This window comes from Ranitomeya variabilis, chromosome 1, assembly GCF_051348905.1.
Source record: "Ranitomeya variabilis isolate aRanVar5 chromosome 1, aRanVar5.hap1, whole genome shotgun sequence".
Taxonomy (NCBI): Eukaryota; Metazoa; Chordata; class Amphibia; order Anura; family Dendrobatidae; genus Ranitomeya; species Ranitomeya variabilis.
In genome coordinates this window covers 966265529-966288288 of record NC_135232.1, presented here as the reverse complement: position 1 = coordinate 966288288, position 22760 = coordinate 966265529, and the positions used below count along the sequence as shown (strand labels likewise).

General features: G+C 46.1%; 1 protein-coding gene across 1 annotated transcript; it reads right to left on the bottom strand.

Annotated features, from left to right (window-relative positions):
• Positions 1-1224: 1224 nt before the first annotated feature.
• Positions 1225-19510, bottom strand: LOC143792589 (uncharacterized). Its single transcript, XM_077279320.1, has 3 exons — positions 19440-19510; positions 3310-4992; positions 1225-3094 (listed from the first exon to the last, which is right to left on the bottom strand). The coding sequence occupies exons 2-3, from the start codon at positions 3509-3511 to the stop codon at positions 1461-1463; spliced, it is 1836 nt and encodes a 611-aa protein (XP_077135435.1). The 5' UTR covers positions 3512-4992; positions 19440-19510; the 3' UTR covers positions 1225-1460.
• Positions 19511-22760: the final 3250 nt, after the last annotated feature.

Sequence of the window (22760 nt, the reverse complement as noted above, 5' to 3'; positions counted from 1 at the left end):
TCACAACTCGATTCTGATGTTCTTCGTCCCCCAGATGATATGGCTAGGACGCACCCGTATGACGGGTAGGCTCGGAGCTCTTCCTGGACCCTAGTGTCGCCCTTCTCCTATTGTTGCCCCCTGTGTCTTCGTAGGTGATTTGTGTGAGACAGCCCGCCTATAGCTGACTGTCCTGCCGTAGGTTTGAAGTATTGCTTGGAGCCTAGTACTTCCTCGGCGACCGGCCACCGGCTACGCGCCTCAGTAGGATGTTGCCTCGTCTTACAACACGACTCCTACTGGTATTTCTCCTTGTTGCGTTGATCTCGTTTCTCACTCAGCACAATATACCTCGCTTCTTGTCCTTTCTTAGGGCACCGCCGCTATCTAGTGCAGGCGCGGTCCCGTAACGTTCTCTCTGTTCGCTAGGTCTCTGCCAGGATCCCACCCCTGACAGGGACCCCCCTGAGTCTCTCCCCACAACACCCTCTGCCACAGGGTGTTGCCTGTTCGATTCCCAGTCAGCTTCTGTCTAACTTCCTATCCAACCCCCAGTTTTACCAGATTGTGAGAAGTGGCCTAATACATAGTACCCTTAGCTCCCCCTGGAGGCCAAACTGTGAAGTGTATTGGTGTCTGTGATACCTGGTCAGGTGAACCCCTTCAGTGCCATCAGACGTACCATAGCCCTCCTTAGCGGCGGAGCATCAGTACTGCAACGACCAGGACTCTGGGGCGCTGCACATCTATGGGGCAATAATCAACGGTATGGAGCATTATATATGGCACAGCTTTATATGGAACCTCCTTTGGGGCAATAATGAACGGTATGGAGCATCTATTTTTATTTTTGAAATTCACCGGTAGCTGCTGTATTTTCCACCCTAGGCTTATACTCGAGTCAATAAGTTTTCCCAGTTTTTTGTGGCAAAATTATGGGGGTCGGCTTATACTCGGGTCGGCTTATACTCAAGTATATACGGTATGTTTGGATTAAAAACAGTTACAACTATATGACTTATGTTTTATGTAATGATGATATTGGCCATCTTATGATTTACACAGTTTACACATTATAAGGGAAACAACACACACTTCAAACAAAAACATGATTTTAAATTCACCACATAATTCAAATTTACAACATACAAAACAGCATTATCTTGCCATGATTTTAGATTCACTTTTTATATTACTTTTTTCTCCCCAGTTTAATGGGTTAATCATTCATATTTGGACACCACTGTTCTGTTGTACTTAGGGAGGAGAAAAATAATCCTGACCTTAATAACAATTTAAATAGATTTATTCAACTGAAACAATAACAACATTACAGCATAAGTTATTTGCTTAAACAAACATCCATGTTTGTTAACTAATTTGGCTAAACAAAATATATATATATTTTAAGAAACTTAGACTGTCAGCCCAGCCGACACATAAAAAACTTAAATACTACTGTCCCTGCTGTCCTCTGTAGCTCACTTGTCGTCATCTTCATCATCATCTTCTTCTTTGTTCCTATTCATAATCTGGAAAAGAAAAACAAGCTTTCCTGCTTTATTGGGTCCCAACCGATTTCTCAATTTAGAATGAATGAGTCCAAAGGAAGAGTATATTCTTTCAACGCCTGCAGAAGAAGCTACTGCTGTTAAAAGTGAAATCATTACTTGAACAGTCTCTAAATCCAAGCGCTTAAGTGACTTCCACCAGTTTACTGGTGTGACCTTCCTTAAAATATCTTCAGCAAACATATATTTCTTGAATGGTTCCCCCTTAGCTCTGAAGTTTATTATAGTTGGCATTAAAGATGGATGATTGCTGGATACCCATGTCATAGCTAACTCCTCTTCCTCAGCACTTAGGTTTTGACCCTGATATTGGATATTGACAATATTTGACAAAAAATGAGCTGGAGTCAGTGCTTGTCCCATTCGTTTGTTTACTGCTTGTAATTTAATTCTGTCCATGTGTAGTTCTGTTTTTAAGTGTTCACTCAGTTCCTTCCAAATTTCAACAGCATCCGCAGTAAAACAGCTATTTTTCTGTATTTTGTTTAAAGCTTGAGAGATGGGTTTCAGGAAGCTCAGCATATGTTCAACATTTCTCTTAACCCCAATGTTGAGGATTTTGGCCGTGACAGTGCCATCTATTTTATCTCGATTTTCTTCACAAAGTGTCATCAGAATAGGCCAGTTTTTGATATACTGCTCAAAACAGTTCACCACAGAGTTCCATCTAACATCTTGTGGGAGCGTTAGCTTGGTTCCACCCATCCTTTTCAGAGCTGCTGCAGCAAAATGATTATTACGGAAGTATTTAGCAATTTCAACAACATTAGCCTTTATTTCTGGAACACTTAAGTCTTTGGCTAAGAGGTGCAGCAAATGAGCACTGCAACCATATATTATTAGCAGCTTTGTATTCCCTCCCTGCTCTTCTAAATCTCTTCTCATCTTGGATACGTTTGCAGCATTGTCAGTGACCAAACTGCGTACTAGACATTTGAATTTTTGTTCACATGTCGTTATAGCTTTTACTGCCACTTCTTGTAAGTATTCTGCTGTGTGTGCATTTCCTGACGTATCAGTTGTTTGTGCAAGGAAGACTTTACCTTCTTCTGTTGTTATACAAGCACATACAATAGGATCATTGTGGACATTGCTCCACCCATCAATACTTAGGTTAACAATTTTACCCTCCAGAGCTGTTGCACATTGCTCCATTTCTCTGTCATACACTTGATCCAGCAGTTTCCCTGCAACATCAGCTCTGCTGGGTGGACTGTATCCTGGTCTCAGTGACTGAACCATATTAATGAAATGTGGGTTCTCAGTCAGACGGAAAGAAGAGTTTGTTGCATAAATAAACTGGGCAATTTTTTCATCAATCAACTCTTTTTCTAATCTGCTAGTTCTTATCACAAACCTATCTATGGTGGTTCCAGGAGGTAAAGGTTTTTTCTTCCTTTTGGGTGATGGTGATATGTGGCTGTGGGTGTCTGATGATGATGCTGCTGCTAATGAAGCACTATCCTGGATGGATAACTCTGAAACTGTAGAACAGGATGATGGTGATCTTGGAGGTGGATAGTTTCCAGAATCCATGAATTCCCCTAAACAAAAAAAGTCAATGCTGTTATTTTATTGTTTATACAATTTCTGCTTATTGTACACAACACATCACTGCCCCTGCCCCAAAAGGAATATTTGTTTTTCTTCATAACTGTACCAAATGACAGTAACATGCAGTAATAATAAGAAATATAATTTTTCTCACACATGACGGTTCAGTCTTTAGAAATAGGATTCAATAAAAATGTTTACCAACCTGAAGATCCTGCCTGTTCAGAAGTGTTTCTTTGGTCATCTTCATCACCGCACTTCTCATGATGTTGCCTCATTCGCGCCACCAGGCCTTGCATCTCTTTGTTGCATCGTTTGCATTTTGCACGCATGCCTGCCTTACCGATAGGCGAAGGAGCTTCATTAAAATATTCCCAAACTGGGTCTCTTTTACGGCCTGCTGCCATTATAAGGAAAGAATGTAATAAACCTCAGATCGTATCGTACACACAAACAGATCCAGACTTGTCTGTCTGTGGCTATGCTGCAGTATTGTGCTCAAAGTTTCACTTTCATTTTCTTGTCTGCTTGCCCTTCCTCCTCCTCACACTTAGATTCACATTCTTCTTGTGTTGTGCAGATCTATTCCACTCCAAACAATCAGAAACATATAGTCTAACTTCTTGGACATGGCACTGAAGGGGTTGATTCTGTATTCATAGGTTTGTAGAACAATAGGATTAAGGTCTTTTTCTCAACTCTGTTCATGTTGTAACATTTTTGCCGTGAAGAAGAGGCTGGGACCTCTGCGGAGTCAAATTCAGTTTTGAGAACTGCGTAAGTAAAGCGAGCGTCTGTGATATAGGAGAGAAACTGCCCACTAATCCTACAGAAACCTCTGGAAGAGCATGGCATTGTGAATGTTACACATATACAGCCTTTATTCTACTGAGTTAAACAACTCAGCTTTATCTCATGATGGAAGAACCTTTGGATGGTAAAATATTTTCCTCAAAAAGCAGTTTATTGAAAAAAATCCGATTTAAATCAAAAAAATCCGATTTAAATAAAAAAAAATCCGATTTTTTTTTTTTTTTTTAAAAACATTGATTTTTATCCACCCTGGTCCTGAGGGTTGACGACGGGGAGGTATCACATGTGGAATAGGCCTCACAACATTTGCCAACACAACTTCATCACCATCAGATGAGGAGCAATCATGTATTCTGGTAAAATTGTGAAGGATCACACATGCTTTAATCCCCTCATTCACATTTGATTCGCTTAGCTGAATGGCTGACTGCAGAACACGCCATTTGGTACAAAGAATGCCAAAGGCACACTCCACCAGTCGTCGTGCGGGGGATAGGAGTAAATTGAATATTCTGCGCCAGTGGTCCAGGGTTCTACGGGTATCGGGCCTCATGACGTGACAGGTTAATTGAAAGGCCTCATCTGAAACCATTAAATAAGGCACAGCTTCCATAGTGGATCCTGGTAGGTGACGTGGGGGTGGTAGGTCAAACTCATTGTGCAGCCGCCGACACATAATGGAACAATTGAAAACACTGGAGTTTCCAGTTCTTCCATAGGCCCCAATATCAACAATTATAAACCTGTAGCCACTGTCGACCAGGGCCAACAGCACTACAGAAAAATACTGTTTATAATTATAATATTGGGACCCAGAGTTCGGCGGCTTGAGCACACGGATGTGCTTTCCATCCAGGGCTCCAATACAGTTGGGAAACTGGTACCTCTCCTCAAAGCCACGTGCTATCCGCAATCAGTCTTCCATTTTGGGCTCCGGCATGACCACTTGATGTAGTCAGGCTCATATTTCTGAACACGTAGCCCGGACAATGCCGGAGATGGTTGATTTTCAGATTAAAAATTCAAGATGCAGTGCTGCATATGAAAGGCCAGTGGAAAGGAAGCTAAAAGTAAACTGAAAAAGAAAAAAAAAAATATTAGAATACATTCCACAAAAAAAAGTTTACTCATTATTAGTGATGAGCGAGTATACTCATTGCTCGAGATTTCCCGAACATGCTCTGGGGGTCTCCGAGTATTTGTAAGTGCTCGGAGATTTAGTTTTCTGCGCCGCAGCTGAATGATTTATATCTGTTAGCCAGCATAAGTACATGTGAGGGTTGCCTGGTTGCTAGGGAATCCACAGATGTAATCAAGCTGGCTAACAGATGTAAATCATTCAGCTGCGGCAAGAAAAACACTCTCCGAGCACTAAAAAATACTCGGAGGACACCCGAGCGTGCTCGGGAAATCTCAAGTAACGAGTATATTCGCTCACCACTGTTCATTATAAAAAGTTTTACTCCTAAGCTAAGAAGCCATGCCTCTAAAAAAACGCAAAGGCTTTGCTCTTCATAATAATATATTGAGAATGTCCAAATGGTGTGTTGTCAAAACATAAAACAAGGAAAAAAAAGTAAGGTGTGAGTTAGTGATGAGCGAATATACTCGTTACTCGAGATATCTCGAGCACGCTCGGGGGTCCTCCGAGTATTTTTTAGTGCTCGGAGTTTTAGTTTTTCTTTCAGCTGAATGATTTACATCTGATAGCCAGCATAAGTACATGTGGGGGTTGCCTGATTGCTAGGGAATCCTCACATGTACGTATGCTGGCTAACAGATGTAAATCATTCAGCTGCGGCAAGAAAAATTAAATCTGAGCACTAAAAAATACTCGGAGGACACCCAAGCATGCTCGAGAAATCTCGAGTAACGAGTATATTCGCTCATCACTAGCGTGAGTGTATTAACCCCTTAGTGACAGAGCCAATTTGGTACTTAATGACCGAGCCAATTTTTACAATTCTGACCACTGTCACTTTATGAGGTCATAACTCGGGAACGCTTTAACAGATCCTGCTGATTCTGAGATTGTTTTTTCGTGACATATTGTACTTCATGTTAGTGGTAACATTTATTCGATATTACTTGCGTTTATTTATTAAAAAACGGAAATATGGCGAAAATTTAGCAATTTTCAAAATTTGAATTTTTATTCCCTTACATCAGAGAGATATGTCACACAAAATGGGCAATAAATAACTTTTCCCATATGTCTACTTTACATCAGCACAATTTTGGAAAAATTTTTTTTTTTTTTATTAGGGAGTTATAAGGGTTAAAATTTGACCAGCAATTTCTTATTTTTACAGCAAAATTTACTAAACCATTTTTTTTAGGGACCACCTCACATTTGAAGTCAGTTTGAGGGGTCTATATGGCTGAAAATACCCAAAAGTGACACCATTCTAAAAACTGCACCCCTCAAGGTGCGCAAAACCACATTCAAGAAGTTTATTAACCCTTCAGGTGCTTCACGAGAGCTAAAGCAATGTGGAAGGAAAAAATGAACATTTTACTTTTTTTCACAAACATTTTACTTCAGAACCAATTTTTTTTATTTTCACAAGTGTAAAAAAAGAAAATGAACCACATAATTTGTTGTGCAATTTGTCCGGAGAATGTCGATACGTCATATGTGGGGGGGGGGGAACAATTTTTGGGTGCACAGCAGAGCTCTGAAGGGAAAGAGCGCCATTTGACTTTTTCAACACAGAATTCCCTGGAATTGAGATCGAACACCATGTCGCGTCTGGAGAGCCGCTGATGCGCCTAAACAGTGGAAACCCCCCACAAGTGACCCCATTTTGGAAACTAGACCCCCTAAGGAACTTATCTAGGTGTGTGGCCAACACTTTGAACCCCCAAGTGCTTCACACAAGTTTATAACGTAGAGCCGAAAAAATGTAAAATCTTTTTTTTTTCACAAGAATGATCTTTTCACCCCCAATTTTTTATTTTCCCAAGGGTAGCAAGAGAAATTGGTTCCCAAAAGTTGTTGTGCAATTTGTCCTGAGTATGTCAATACCCCGTATGTGGGGGTAAACCTCTGTTTGGGTGCACAGTAGAGCTCAGAAGGGAAGGAGCGCCATTTGGCTTTTTCAACATAGAATTCCCTGGAATTGAGATCGGACACCATGTCGCGTTTGGAGAGGCACTGATGTGCCTAAACAGTAGAAACTCCCCACAAGTGACCCCATTTTGGAAACTAGACCCCCTAAGGAACTTATCTAGGCATGTGGTCAACACTTTGAACCCCCAAGTGCTTCACACAAGTTTATAACGTAGAGCCGAAAAAATTAAATATCATTTTTTTTCACAAGAATGATCTTTTCACCCCCAATTTTTTATTTTCCCAAGGGTAGCAAGAGAAATTGGTTCCCAAAAGTTGTTGTGCAATTTGTCCCGAGTATGTCGATACCCCGTATGTGGGGGTAAACCTCTGTTTGGGCGCACTGCGGAGCTTGGAAGGGAAGGAGCGCCGTTTGACTTTTTAATCTCTTAATTGTGAGAGCGGACACCATTTTGGGTTTGTAGATGTGCCTAACAGCAGAAACCCCCCACAACTGACTCCGTTTTGGAAACTACACCCCTCAAAGAATTTAATCAGGGGTATATTGAGCAATTTGAACCCACATGTACGACACAGAGTTTGATAACATTAGGTCGTCATACTGAAAAAATTCATTTTTTTCCACGAGAATCTTGTTTTAGACCTGAATGTCTCACTTTTTCAGAAATAACATCAAAAAGTGGACCCCACAATTCGTTACCCACTTTATTATGAGCGCAGCGATATCCCATATGCAGTCAAAAAGTTCTGTTTGGACAAATGGCAGGGCTTGGACAGAAAGGGACACAATGTGACAAATTTGGCTTTATTTGAAATTGAAGATCCAGGACCCATTCAAAGCTTCTAGAGACATTGAGCAAAAAAGAAAATCCTTCCAGGAATTATTACTCACAGAGGGAGGCATGCTCCTAAAACACATTGGCTGACTATAAAATTGGTCTTGCTAACAAAACAGTTGTCCCGCATTTGCGTATATTGTAGCAGGAAGAATAAACTGTACTGGAATGAAGGGCAAAATGTGTAGGAAAATGCAGCCAACTATGTGGCAAAGCGGAGTTTGTTCCAAAGATGAAAGAACACCATCAGGGCTAGAATGGCAGACACTTTCAGAGACTGGTCGTACAACGTCCTTTTAGCTCCATCAATCCCTATATGGGGACAAATGTGCCGATAGACGTGGTACACCATAGCAAGCTCCCACCCGCCAAGGTCAGAACCGCTATATGCACAAAACAACCAGTTCTCTATAGAAAGTATTGTCTGGTACCAGAGGTTCGGCAAGAACCATAAAGTAAAGCCCATAGTGTATAAGTACGGAACTTCCTAATTTTTTTAGAAATCCTACAATAAAATGATCATGCCCGTATCATCAACATAAATATAAGTAATATAAATGGAAGCCAAAGTTTTGTGTAGCAAGACAGTCATAAAAACAGTCAAAGTTAGATAAATGGTCAAAAATGTTTGTGAGTAATCAAGTCCTAGAATTCATTTTCAGATGATCTCACTTTTCAAGATCATTTCTGGGGTCCACATTCTAACGCTTATTGACATGGGTACGTGGACGAGAATTTGTTGGAATAGTAGTTTGGCATGGGATTGATCAAGTTCTAGAATTGTCAGATGACCTGACTTTGCAAGAACATTTGTGGGGTCCACACTCTAGAGCGTACAGACGTGGGTACGTGGATGAGAATTTGTTGGGATAGTAGTTTGGTATGAGATTGATCAAGTTCTGGAATTAATTATGAAATGGGGTAAAATGGGATCTACTAATTAAAATAATATTTATCAATTGTTCCAAATTGTACTACTTGGGCCACTAAGCAGAAAATAAAAATTATTGAAAAAAAACAACTAATAATTGTAGGTGGTGTGGTAGGTCTCAAAACAGGGGGAGATACAAAGGCCTGGTTGGGATGGGCATGTGGGGCAATAGAATCGGGAATCACTCCGTCTGCCATGCTTTCTGCAAACTCGGCACCTTTTTTGAGGATACCTTTGGGTGGGAGTGACAGGGACAGGGTGAGGAAAATGGCGTTCTGAAAGTCTCCGGGAATCCTCAGAGTCGAAGGCTTCCCCCAGTGCCATGGACTCAAATATGAGGCTCTCTACAACTTTTTCCTGAAAGTGCAGGAACGTAAGTGGTCCTTGGGATTTTTTATATAGGACAAAACTGTTATATGTGGCAGTTTGAATTAGATAGATTGCCACCTTTTTATACCATGCCCTGGTCTTCCTCTTGACCAGGTATGGTTGCAGAACCTGGTCTGACAAGTCTACGCCACCCATGTGTTTGTTGTAGTCTGTGACGCAGACAGGTTTTTCTTTGTCCCTGGTGGCACCCCTCTCTCTGACCGTCACAGTGGTGTCCGTATGCAGTGTGGAAAGCATGTAGACGTCCTTCCTGTCTTTCCACTTCACTGCAAGAAGTTGGTCGCTTGCAAGTGAGAATGACGCCCCCCTCTCCAAACGTCTGGACACCAACTGTGACGGAAGCCCCACTCTGTTTTTCCTCACTGTCCCACAGGCCCCTGTATTTGCAGCATGGAGGGATTTGTATAGGGGGATGCTCATGTAATAGTTGTCCGTATACACGTGGTACCCTTGATTGAGAAAGGGCGTCATTAGCTCCCAGACAATTTTTCCTGGGATACCAATTGTCTGGGGGCAGTTTGGGGGGTTTATTTGGTGGTCCCTACCTTCATAAATTAAAAAGGTTGACGTGTACCCTGATGAGCTCTCGCAAGCTTTGTATAATTTTACGCCGTATTTGGCTCTCTTGGAGGGAATAAATTGGCGGAATGACAGACGGCCCTTGTAGCTCATCAAGGACTCGTCGACTGCCACACTTTGCTCTGGGGTATAGGAATTTAGAAAGGAAGTTTTTAGGAGGGAAATTAGGGGTCTTAATTTATTTAGCCGATCGTAGTTGGGGTCAGTTCTTGGGAGGGCTTGGGAATTGTCACTAAAGTGGAGGAATCTCATCAGGGCTTCGTAACGGACTCGGGACATGATGGCTGCAAATACAGGGGTGCAGTGGACAGCTTTTGTTGCCCAGTAAGAGCGGAGAGTGTTTTTTTTTTACTATACCCATATTCAGGGTGAGGCCTAAGAATTTTTTTATTTCGGGGACATTTGTGGGGATCCAGGAACGGGAATAAAAGGCATTGGGTTTTTGGGAAATATACTGGCAGGCATATAGGTTAGTTTGGTGGACGATTAATTGCAGGACTTCGGGGCTAATGAAAATTTCAAAAAAAATCAATGGGGGTAAAATTGGCGACATCTACTTTTATTCCAGGGACTGCAGAAAAAGGGGGAATTTGAGGGGAAAATGAGGTGTCATTATACCACAGCGGTGGGGGGACTGCGGTACTTGGTCCTGCCTCTGAAGCTTCAGCAGTGACGACCGACTCCGCTACCATCGGGCCGGGGGATCCCGTGGACGAAGAGTCGTCATCACTGTCTGAAAGCTGCTCAGCTTCAGAGGCAGATTCCGTTTCACTGCCGGAGCTGCCGGAGCAAAGCAGGCTGTAAGCTTGCTCCGCGCTGAAAGTTCTGCGGGCCATTTTATTTATTTCCAACCCCAACCCTAAGGCTAGGTTCACATTGCGTCAAGTACATGGCGTTAAACGGATCCGTTAAACGCATGTACAGAAAAGGATCAAATTTGTAGAAAAATCGGCTTCACGTTAATGCTTGCGTTAACGCTTTTGACAGCGTTTTTCTCATTTTGATGTCCGTTCGCAATGTATCCGTTTGTCTGCGTTTGTCACTGTCAATAAAGTTTTTTTTTTTTTTTCTCCTTTTGTCCTCGTCGGGGTGTAGGTGCAGACTCATTCTCCATTTTGAAAGCATTGAGTGAACTTCTGCTAGCAAGATGTTTGTGTCTGAGCTGGTTCGATTTCGCTTGATGCGGTTGCGACTTCGCCAGAGAAAGCGTAGTTCGCAAAGGAGATATTGGATCCACGAAGTGAATTTCTTGCGGAGTACTTATGGTGCCTTTCACACCCTGTATCTTCAGCTTCGGGATCACCCTTCAAAATTCCAACGCTATCTACGGATGTCCATTGAGACCTTTGATGTTCTGCTTTCACTTGTGAAGGATGAGATACATCATCAGCGCAGCACTTTCCGTGAAAGCATCTGTGCGGAGGAACGATTAGTAGTGACTGTGAGGTAATTATGAAATTTTTTCTCATTCTATTGACAAAGACTAGATCTAGGTATCGTGGGGCATAATGGTCATTTAGCAATTGTATATTCTATTTATGTAGCCTTTTAGTTTTCCTTAAAAATCCTAAACATTTTTTTTTTTTTTTCTTTTTCAATGCCGACAGATATCTGGCTACCGGAGAATCTTTTGCGTCACTGCATTACCAATTTAGACTGGGGAAGTCAACAATTTGCCAACTGGTTCGGGAAACTTGTGATGCCATTTGGAACAACTTGCAACCACTTGTGCTACCAACCCCAACATCAGAAATGTGGCTAGCGATTTCCCAACAGTTCGAGGATGTGGCTAATTTCCCCAATTGTATTGGTGCCGTGGATGGCAAGCACATACGGATTCAGAAACCAGCGCATAGTGGGTCCCTGTACTATAATTATAAAAAATACTTCTCGATAATCTTGATGGCTATTGCGGATGCAAGATACCGGTTTGTAGCTGTGGATATTGGTGCGTATGGCCGTACTAACGATTCAAGAGTCTTCAGAGACTCCAACATGGGGAGATGTTTGTATAGCAACAATTTTAACTTGCCCTCATCACGACCTCTACCGGGACCGAAGACCCAAGTTTGCCCTTTGTTTTAGTTGGTGATGAGGCATTCCAACTTGGGCAAAATCTCCTCAAACCGTACTCAAGCCGCAGTCTGAACTCCACCAAGCGCATTTTTAATTATCGCTTGAGCCGGGCAAGACGTTATGTGGAGTGCGCCTTTGGGATTTTGACATTAAAATGGCGAATTCTACTAACGTGCATGCAACTGCAACCAGAAAATGTGGACCGTGTTGTGAAGGCATGCATCTGTCTGCATAATTTTGTGGCCAGACATGAACCCCAGGTGGTTGACCCCGATGAATGTGAGTCGAACCTCATGAGCATTGAATCTACTGCTGTTCGGTCTGCAGCACAAATAATGAGGTTCCGTGACCAATTTGCACAGTACTTCATACATGAGGGGCATGTTCCATGGCAAGACAGACACGTGTAAAATTTATTTCAAGTCTGAAGCTGTGTCCTGATGTGTTTTTTGTTTTTTGGTTTTTTTTTTATTTCCCATATGTCTTGTAAAATATGTCTTGTAAAATGTTACATTACTGTTATGTTGAGTTCACAGTCATACAAGAATCAGATTTTAAACAGTTTACTTAAGTTTCTGAATTTTTATGAAAGAACAGTTGTGAACTTGTTACATATGATATCCCATAGGGATGTAAAAAAACACACACGAAATTGGGTGGTAAAAAAACAATAAACCAAATAACGTGAAACACAGTTTGCACCTGGCTGGGGACACTGAGCTGTACTACAGACTCTGGTATTGCGCGGGCGTATTGTCTGCCCAGGTGTATGATGGACTGCTACTTTGTCTCTGATGTTCCATGCTCGTTTCACACCGGGCTCTATATTGAGGGTTGTAGGCCGGCATGTCTATGCTTCTGGTTCTCGATGGAGCTGGCTCCTGGGGTCCCACAAATTCCTCAAGAAGGTCATTCAGTCTTTGCCGAAACAAAAGGTTTCTGTGTGCCGGGATATTTTGTGCTACGGGAACATAGGACAAAAAAAGTAGCTTCCACTCATTTGCAGAATATACAGACTCGCGAGATTGTAAGTCGGTAATTTCCCGCCTCAGGTCTTTCAGTTCACTCCGACACATGTCCTCAACCCGCTGAAGTCCATCGACAATAATGGCATCAGCTTCATCTTTTTGTGAAGCTCGCTTGCGTCCACGCACTGATTGCAACCGGGCACTCACACCTGAAGCCACAGTGCTTCTCTCCCCAGATCGTGGCTCGCTGATGACAGAGACGTCTTTAGTGCCCGTCTGCTGACTTGGTTCCAGTGGAGATGGCTCCAGTTCTTCTGCCTGTCTAGGCGCGGCGGTACTGCATATCGTGCTGGAACCAAAAAAAAATATATATTTAGCTTTAATTTTTAAACAATTTTGTCTCGCACGCAGACTAATTTGTACTTACGAGCGCTGAGACACTGTTTTTTGAAGAAAGAGCAATTGCTCGTAATGCACATACGGGGTCACCCGTGTATAGGTAGTTGATAGTTCAGAGATAGATAGTAGACAATTTAACATCACCAATATTTACCAATTTTTTTCTTTGAGGTTGACGACTTCTCCATGTATCGGGGATCGAAGTGAGAGATAATTTGATCCCACAACTTCCGGTTCTTTACTATGTCATGGTGGGAGCTGTCGCTTTGGTCCCATATTGAGGGGTTGGCTTCCACAAGGTTGATCAGTGTCTCATTGTGAATGGTCAACGGCTCTTCATCAACCACAATCCTTTTTTTTTTTGGCTCGCTGACTTGGACTATGTAAACACAAAGCGTAATGTTGAAAGGTTCAATTATAGATAGATACAGAGATAGATAGATACATAGATAGATAGATACATAGATAGATACAGCGAAAGATAGAGAGAGAGAGAGAGAGAGAGAGATAGTGGATAGATAGTTTATAGATATAGCAGATAGAAAGTGAATAGATAGATTGTAGATACATTTCTAGTTTTATATTTACCACTGGCAGTTGTGGAGGCGACAGACGGCGAGGAACCTTCTTCCTCTTGTGTCCTCCGTGTGCCACAACCTATTGAGTATGTAAATGGAAAAAAAAATTACATTTCTTTGATCAATAAATTTATGTTTGCAAAACTTAAAAATGTCTGCTATGTACCTTTGTTGGTTTTGCCTGTTTTTTTGGGGGGGCCTAGCAGCCTCGGGCTCCGAAGACTCCTATTTGCAATAGAAACATGATTATACATATATATATAGCTTAATACACTGAATTTTCACACAAATTTTAGTGGTTTTTTAAAGTGCAAGCCTACCGACTGAGAAGAAAAAACCGCAGACACGCTGCTGCTGCTGCTTCCCTCACTATCCGACATCTGCAACAAAGCAATACATTTTTAGTACACACACATCCGTCGTACAATACAGACTCCCATGATGTATACAGAGATATCTACTATATAATTGTCTAGGGAACTTCCGTCTTTCTGTCCTTCTGTCACGGTATTAATTCGCTGATTGGCCTCGGCAGCTGCCTGTCATGGCTGCCGCGGCCAATCAGCGACGCGCACAGTCAGAAAAAAAAAGGGCCGCCCCGCACTCACTGCCCGGCGCCCGCATACACCCCTCTGCTCACCGCTCACACAGGGTACTGTGACAAACGTCGCTGTGCAATATACTACGTGACTGGGTTCTGTATACTACGTCGCTGGGTGCTGTATACTACTTCACTGTGCAATACACTACGTGGCTCTGTGATGTATACTACGTCACTGGGCAATATACTACGTAGCTGGGCAATATATGTATATATACATGCTACATGGCTGGGCAATATACTACGTGGACATGCATATTCTAGAATACCCAATGCATTATCGGGCCACCATCTAGTATATATATATATACAAATGTACTTACATTTCCTGTGATCTTTTGCAAGACACTTTTTCTCTGGTGTGCAGCAGGCCTCAGGATGTGCGCTGGGGACAGTAATGGCCGAAATCCTGTTTCCTGTCACATGACCACATGGACATCCCTCAAACGCTATTAAAACGTATGGTTCTTTTTTGAAATTTATCAAGATTTGCGTCTGGCTGCGTTTGCAATAGACATCAATGGCAGAATTAACGCTTCCGTTAGTATTGCGTTAGCTTGGCCGGACCCAAAAACGCTGCAAGCGTCCGTCAGAAAAAGGTCCAAGGTCCAAGGTCCGTCAGAAAAAAACGTTATGTGACTAACGCATGCCAAATTTGGCATGCGTCACGAGGCGTCAGACAATGCAAGTCTATGGGCGCGTTAGTATGTGCGTTATATTGCGTTTTCACTACTTAAAAACGTGTCCGTTAGACGGACTCACCTAGCGCAATGTGAACCTAGCCTAACCCTAAAAATTTTTTTTTTTTAAATTATAATTTTTTTTTTTATAATCCTCTGATGATGCAGGGATTACGGAGAACGGGGGTGGGTAAATTTGATGCTGGCGGATATAGAAATGTTTTTTTTTTATCACTGACAGGGCAGCGCTTGAAATGTAGTCCCTCTCTCTTCTCTCCTAGAACAACTACAAGGAGAGAAGAGAGAGGTACATCCCAAGTGCTGCCATGTTTATCAAACATTTCGAGTTTTGATCACTGTGATAGGACATATCACAGTAATCAAAACCCAGCAGCCTATGAGAAAATTCTCACAGGTTGCTGGGTCTCTGCTGGCAGATCATGGCAGGCGCACTGCGCATGCGCCCGCCATTTTCTTCCAGCAGAGAAGAAGGGGGGCCGGGAGCTGTGGGCTAAAGACCTGGGACCGGGGACCTTGGACCGGGGACACAACAGGAGGTATGGTGGGGGGCTCAGGGGACTCTATTTCTCTCCCTTCTGATGTGCGATCACATCAGAGGGGAGAGAAATGCAAAGCAAACTTTTTTTTTTTTTACAAACTATATGCAGCGATCGCAACCCTGGGGGTCTGTAAAGACCCCCGGGATTGCGATCGCTCCAGGGGTCGGTAAAAACCGACCCCAATACACTGCGGGGGAGGCTAGGTTCTGGCGGCCGCAGCTATGTTTTGGCGGACGCATCTGCTCATGCGCCCGCCATTTTGGAGCCCTAGGAAGGAGGAGGAGGGTCGGGGACCGGAGGGGGAGCTTTTTCGGTACATAAGGTACCGTGGGGGGCTCGGGGGACCCTATTTCTCTCCCCTCTAATGTGCGATCACATTAGAGGGGAGAGAAAGAAAATGCAAGTCCGGATTTTTTTTTTTTTTTTTGCGAGTGCAGCGCCCCAGAGTCCTGGTCGTTGCAGTAATGTCGCTCTGCCACTAAGGGGAGTGATGTTACGTCTGATTGCACTAAAGGAGTTTCTCTGACCAGGTAACACTCACACTACACTTCACACTCCGGCCATTAGGGGGGGTGGTTCTATCTAGTAGGCCACTCCTCACACTCTGGTAAAACTGGGGGTTGGACAGGAAGACAGGGAGAGAAGTAACTGGGAAGAGCTAGTGAGAGGACCTGTCAGGGATGGGATCCTGGCAGACTCCTAAGAGCAGAACTAACCAGTGAACAACGGGAATACAGAAAAGAGGCATTAGGACCAGAAGGAGTCGTGCTGTTAGACCGAGGCAACATCCTTCTGAGGCGCAAACAGTCGGTGGCCGGAACGCCGAGCAAGTAAGAGACTCTAAGTACTACTGCAAACCACGGCCGGACAGCCAATTATAGGTTGGCTGTCTCACTTAACACCTAAGCAGACAACGGAGGCAGCTGTGGGAGAGGGGCGACTCTAGGGTCCCGGAAGAACTCCAGGCCTACCCCGTCATACGGGTGCGTCCTACCATATCACCTGGGGGACGGAGAGAACGAACATCAGAGACAGACAGAATCAGTTGTGAGGACTATCCCGGGAGCTCAGCAGGGAAGGACTACAACACACAGCGCTAGAAGGTAGACACTGATTCCCACCTGTAAAGAGAACTCCTGATGTGCCTTTGGACCGGCCGGTCTCAAACAGCCCTGTTGACAGCGCTCTAGACTGAGGATTCTAAAACCTTCAGTAAAGAGGTAAAGAGACTGCAACCTGGTGTCCTCGTTATTTACTACGACCTACACTGCACCGCAATATCACCACCATTTACCACCACCTTTCACTGGATGCCCCTCAGCAGGGTCACGGACCGGGTCTAGCCACCGTGACAACCCCAGAACAGAGACTCAGAGGCCCGGTACCGGGTACCCCTCGGCCCTGCGGCAGTGGGGGCGCTCCACGATCGCCGGTAAACGGTTAATTACCGGCGATCGCAAAAGCGGGGTCGGTAAAAACCGACCCGAATCATGTTCTCTGGGGTCTCGGCTACACCCGGCAGCCGAGACCCCGGAGAAAATCGGACTGTGGGGGGCGCTATACACTTTTTCCACAGCGCCGTTAATTAACGGCGCTGTGGTTTAAGTACCCTTAGCGGCCGCCGTGAAAAGGCGTATCGGCGGTCGTTAAGGGGTTAAAGGGTGTTTGATACATCATCATTGAGGATGAAGACATACCGTAAAGTAAGTATAAGGCGCTCCTCTGCAAAAATACACTTGCGCATCCTGGTGTCCTTAAAGGTGATCCCAGGGCGCAATATCTTTAGCAGAATGTCAAAGGTGGAAAGGCTCATCCAACAATATTGGAAGAACTTGTCAGGATGGGTACGCAAAGATGCATAAAGACGGTGGAAATGGCCTTTAGTGAGCCGTTGCCTCAGAAGCGGATGGACCCACATTCGTCTCCGCCTCCTCGGATCCACAATCACTGGGTATGGCTGGCCAAAGCGGCGTGACAAAGCCCAGTTGTAAAGCACACGCCCAGTAGTGTTGAATGTAAGTCTGTCTGACATGTTTGTCACAAAGCAGAAATACCCCAACACAAGCACGGACTCTAATGCCAAGATTGGAGGCTGCCACCTGTTGTAGAGGCAATAAATAGGGTTGTGGATTATGATTTTAATTATTTTCAGGTCTAGAAACCGTTATATGTACATTTTGCAAGGTTGCGAGAAAATCTCGCCATACGGATACTTTGATGTGAGAAAATCACATCCTCGCATTGCGCACGGATGACATACGGATCACTGTTCGGGAACATTTCTGCGAATCTCGGCCGTGAAAAATGGACCGATTTTTTTATACGTTATGTGTGACGCCGGCCTAACACACCCCATTTTTTTAATTGCAATGGGATTCATTGTTTTTTTTTTTTTACCCAAAGGTCCCTGTATATATCTGATAAGTTTATGGATGCTTTGGTGGCTATATTTCTGTAATGTATCTGTGCATCATAAATCATGGTATGTGTTAATGGGGCCCACTGAGGTTCTTTCATCCAATGCCCATGAAAACCTGAAGCCGGCCCTGGTACCGAACCACTTGCGGGAGGCGGCTAAGACTATGTTCACATGTCACACTTTTGCAGGGGTTTTTGCTGGTTTTTATGTAAATTAAAAGCTGTCCTGTCACGCATACAGTATTTTTTTTTCCTGACTTAAATTGGAAGATTCTGGCACTTTTGAAAGCTTCACCGTCAATTCTTTCAGTTATTTTTCACCCCCCCAAAAAAAAACAAAAAAAAAAAAACAGGCGTGCACAGCCCCATCGAATAACACTGGTCTGAGTCCGATTTGATGTTTTGTCGGATAGCACTTGGATCGGAAATATGTTTATCTGCACAAGCACTTAAAGGGATCCTGTCACCCCTCTCAGGCGTTTGTAACTAAAAGAGCCACCTTGTGCAGCACAAATGCTGCATTCTGACAAGGTGGCTCTTTTAGTTATGATGCCTGCACACGCTGAAATAAACGTTTATAAAATGTGCCCCCTCATACCGTGAAACCGTTCCGGAGGCAAGACTTTCCTTCCTAATCAGACGCAGCACGGCCGTCACTCCGGGCCTGTGGGCGCCACCTCCTCTTGCAGCATTATCGTCCCCGGCACCTGAGCTGTAAGTACAAAGGGCAGCGCAACTGCGCATGCCCAGAAAAAAACTTAATGCGCAGGCGCCGGGGACGATAATGCTGCAAGAGGAGGTGGCGCCCACAGGCCCGGAGGGACGGCTGTGCTGCGTCTGATTAGGAAGGAAAGTCTTGCCTCCGGGACGGTTTCAAGGTAAGAGGGGGCACATTTTATAAACGTTTATTTCAGCGTGTGCAGGCATCATAACTAAAAGAGCCACCTTGTCAGAATGCAGCATTTGTGCTGCACAAGGTGGCTCTTTTAGTTACAAACGCCTGAGGGGGGGGGTGACAGGTTCCCTTTAAGGTAAACAATGCAACTTCCCATGCGATAACCTGATTCAAGGTCACCATCCTTTGATCTGTATAATCATAACTCCATTAAAGATATAATCGAAGAGAACCAGAGGGTTATGATGTCTTGAAAAGAGCCATAGCTGCTTCAGAATTAGTATTGAAAGTGATATCCTAAAATTAAGGTGAAGCTACAACAAAGATCAAAAACATGAAATATTCCCCTTTCAATGTGATCTCAAGGATGTCTTCTGAAACCACAATGATTTCTATGGATTCAGAATCTTAAAAATCCAACTAAGAATTGTGCCCTCAAAACAGTGACAATGGTGAGGCAGCTAGTTCATTCTTGGTATCAGCTCTATGCCATCCTGTGATGGTCTTAATGAGGGGGGCTCCAAACTGGGACACCAACCATCTCTATCCCGGGGGTACTCTTGATAGTAGAGAAGCCCGAGTCTCTGACATGCCTATGCTCCCAATAATCCCTGGTCTGTCCCCTCCTCCACCCCATGGAGCCTAGAACAGAAATGTAATGTGAGCAAGACAAAACAGGGATAACAGAAACTCTTTTTTATTATACAAAAGCACCAACCAACAGTAGGAACTAGATGGATATTTCCTGAAGGAACTACAGATAGTGCTTTGGAATGGTGCCCGGGCTGCCCCTGCAAGACTTTCACACTTGGGTGCCCCTCAGGCGCTGGTTTGGTAGTTGTAGCCCCTCAGGGTTGAGGCTTGGTGGGCCGGGTCACTCTGGGTCCGATTTGGTGAGCCGGGTCACTCTGGGCCCGATTTGGTGACCCGGGTCACTCTGGGCCCGATTTGGTCAGCCCGGGTCACTCTGGGCCCGACTCGGCGGGCGGCGCCACTCTGGGTCCGACTCGGCGGGCGGCGCCACTCTGGGTCCGACTCGGCGGGCGGCGCCACTCTGGGTCCGACTCGGCGGGCGGCGCCACTCTGGGTCCGACTCGGCGGGCGGCGCCACTCTGGGTCCGACTCGGCGGGCGGCGCCACTCTGGGTCCGACTCGGCGGGCGGCGCCACTCTGGGTCCGACTCGGCGGGCGGCGCCACTCTGGGTCCGACTCGGCGGGCGGCGCCACTCTGGGTCCGACTCGGCGGGCGGCGCCACTCTGGGTCCGACTCGGCGGGCGGCGCCACTCTGGGTCCGACTCGGCGGGCGGCGCCACTCTGGGTCCGACTCGGCGGGCGGCGCCACTCTGGGTCCGACTCGGCGGGCGGCGCCACTCTGGGTCCGACTCGGCGGGCGGCGGGCGGCTGGGTCCGATTTGGCAAGGGTGGGCACTCTGGTCCGATTTGGTGGACTGGGTCCGATTTGGTGAGCGGGGCAATAATGATAAGACTACAGATAGTGCTTTGTAATTGTGCTGTACTGTCACTTTAAGAGCTGATATTATCTGACAAAACTTGTGACCTGGTGGGCTGATGTAGAGTTTATAGGCGTTGGCATAGTAACTGGGTCTCACTGCGCATATCAATGAGGTAATCAGCCAGGTGGCAGTTATTTTTAGAAATTGCCTCAGAAATCAGGCCCATTATAAACGTATTGGAAAATTTCCCTATTGAAATGCATTGAGACACTTTTTTCAAACGCAAATTGCGCCAAAACTACAAATCCGAACGACACGAAAAATACTTAGCACACCTCTCAGGGACGCTGGCTTCGAAATGACACCTCACTGGAGTCTGTGAGTTTAGCGGTTCGGGCCGCATTACGTGCGGACTGAATAATAATAATAAGAACTAGATGGGTATTTCCTGAAGGAACTACAGATAGTGCTTTGGAATGGTGCCCGGGCTGCCCCTGCAAGACTTTCACACTTGGGTGCCCCTCAGGCGGTCCGATTTGGTGGGTTGGGTCAATCTGGGTCTGATTTTGTGGGCGGGGTAAATCTAGGTCCGATTCGGTGGGCGGGGTCACTTTTGGTCCGATTCTGTGGGCGCGGCCACTCTGGGTCCGATTCGGTGGGCGGAGCCACTCTGGGTCCGATTTGGTGGGCGGGGCACCTTAGGGACCAATTTGGGGGGTGGGGTCACTCGGTCCGATTTGGTGGGCTGGGCACCTCAGGGTCTGATTTGGTGGGCTGGGCACCTCAGGGTCCGATTTGGTGGGTGGGGTCACTCTGGGTCCGATTTGGTGGGCGGGGTCACTCTGGGCCCGATTTGGTGGAAGGGGTCACTCTGGGTCCGATTTGGTGGAAGGGGTCACTCTGGGTCCGATTTGGTGGGCGGAGCCACTCTGGGTCCGATTTGGTGGGCGGGGTCACTCTGGGTCCGATTTGGTGGGCCGGGCCCCTCGGGGTCCGATTTGGTGGGCCGGGCCTCTCGGGTTCCGAATTGGTGAGCGGGGTAATCTACTATCTAATTATCTAAGGGCACTTCCGTCTTTCTGTCTCACAACACCGCTACGTCATCATCTCGTGAGACCGCAATGCACTCTTGGGACCGGAGCGCGCAACAAGCATCGGGTACCGGCCACTCCAGGTGCAACAAGCATCGTGTACCGGCCGCTCTAGGAGGTGCAACAACCATCAGATACCGGCCGCTCCAGGAGGTGAGTATGTAACTTTTTTATTTTAATTCTTTTTTTTTTTAACAGGGATATGCAGTATACTATGTGACTGGACAATATACTACGTGACTGGGCAGTATAACTACGTGGCTCTGCGCTGTATACTGCGTGGCTCTGTGCTGTATACTGCGTGGCTCTGCGCTGTATACTACGCGGCTCTGCGCTGTATACTACGCGGCTCTGCGCTGTATACTGCGTGGCTCTGCGCTGTGTACTGCGCGGCTCTGCGCTGTGTACTGCACGGCTCTGCGCTGTGTACTGCGCGGCTCTGCGCTGTGTACTGCGCGTTCTGCGCTGTATACTGCGTGGCTCTGCGCTGTATACTGCGCAGCTCTGCGCTTTGTACTGCGCGGCTCTGCGCTATATACTGCGCGGCTCTTCGCTGTATACTACGCGGCTCTGCGCTGTGTACTGCGCGGCTCTGCGCTGTGTACTGCGCGTGTCCGTGCTGTGTACTGCGCGTGTCTGCGCTGTATACTGCGGGGCTCTGCACTGTATACTGCGGGGCTCTGCGCTGTATACTACGCGGCTCAGCGCTGTATACTGCGCGGCTCTGCGCTGCATACTGCGCGGCTCTACGCTGCGTACTGCGCGGCTCTGCGCTGTATACTGGGTGGCTCTGCGCTGTGTACTGCGCGGCTCTGCGCTGTGTACTGTGCGGCTCTGCGCTGTGTACTGCGCGGCTCTGCGCTGTGTACTGCGCGGCTCTGCGCTGTGTACTGCGCGGCTCTGCGCTTTATACTGTGCGGCTCTGCGCTCTGTACTGCGCGGCTCTGCGCTGTGTACTGCGCGGCTCTGCGCTCTGTACTGCGCGGCTCTGCGCTGTGTACTGCGCGGCTCTGCGCTGTGTACTGCGCGGCTCTGCGCTGTGTACTGCGCGGCTCTGCGCTGTGTACTGCGCGGCTCTGCGCTGTGTACTGCGCGGCTCTGCGCTGTGTACTGCGCGGCTCTGCGCTGTGTACTGCGCGGCTCTGCGCTGTGTACTGCGCGGCTCTGCGCTGTGTACTGCGCGGCTCTGCGCTGTGTACTGCGCGGCTCTGCGCTGTGTACTGCGCGGCTCTGCGCTGTGTACTGCGCGGCTCTGCGCTGTGTACTGCACGGCTCTGCGCGGTATACTGCGCGGCTCTGTGCTTTATACTGTG

Excerpts from the sequence above, each read along its gene's own strand:
- LOC143792589 (XM_077279320.1), bottom strand. The coding sequence starts at position 3,511 with ATGGCAGCAGGCCGTAAAAGAGACCCAGTTTGGGAATATTTTAATGAA. Across the intron at positions 3,095-3,309 it reads TGAACAGGCAGGATCTTCAG|GGGAATTCATGGATTCTGGA; the intron begins GTTGGTAAACAT and ends TTTTTTGTTTAG.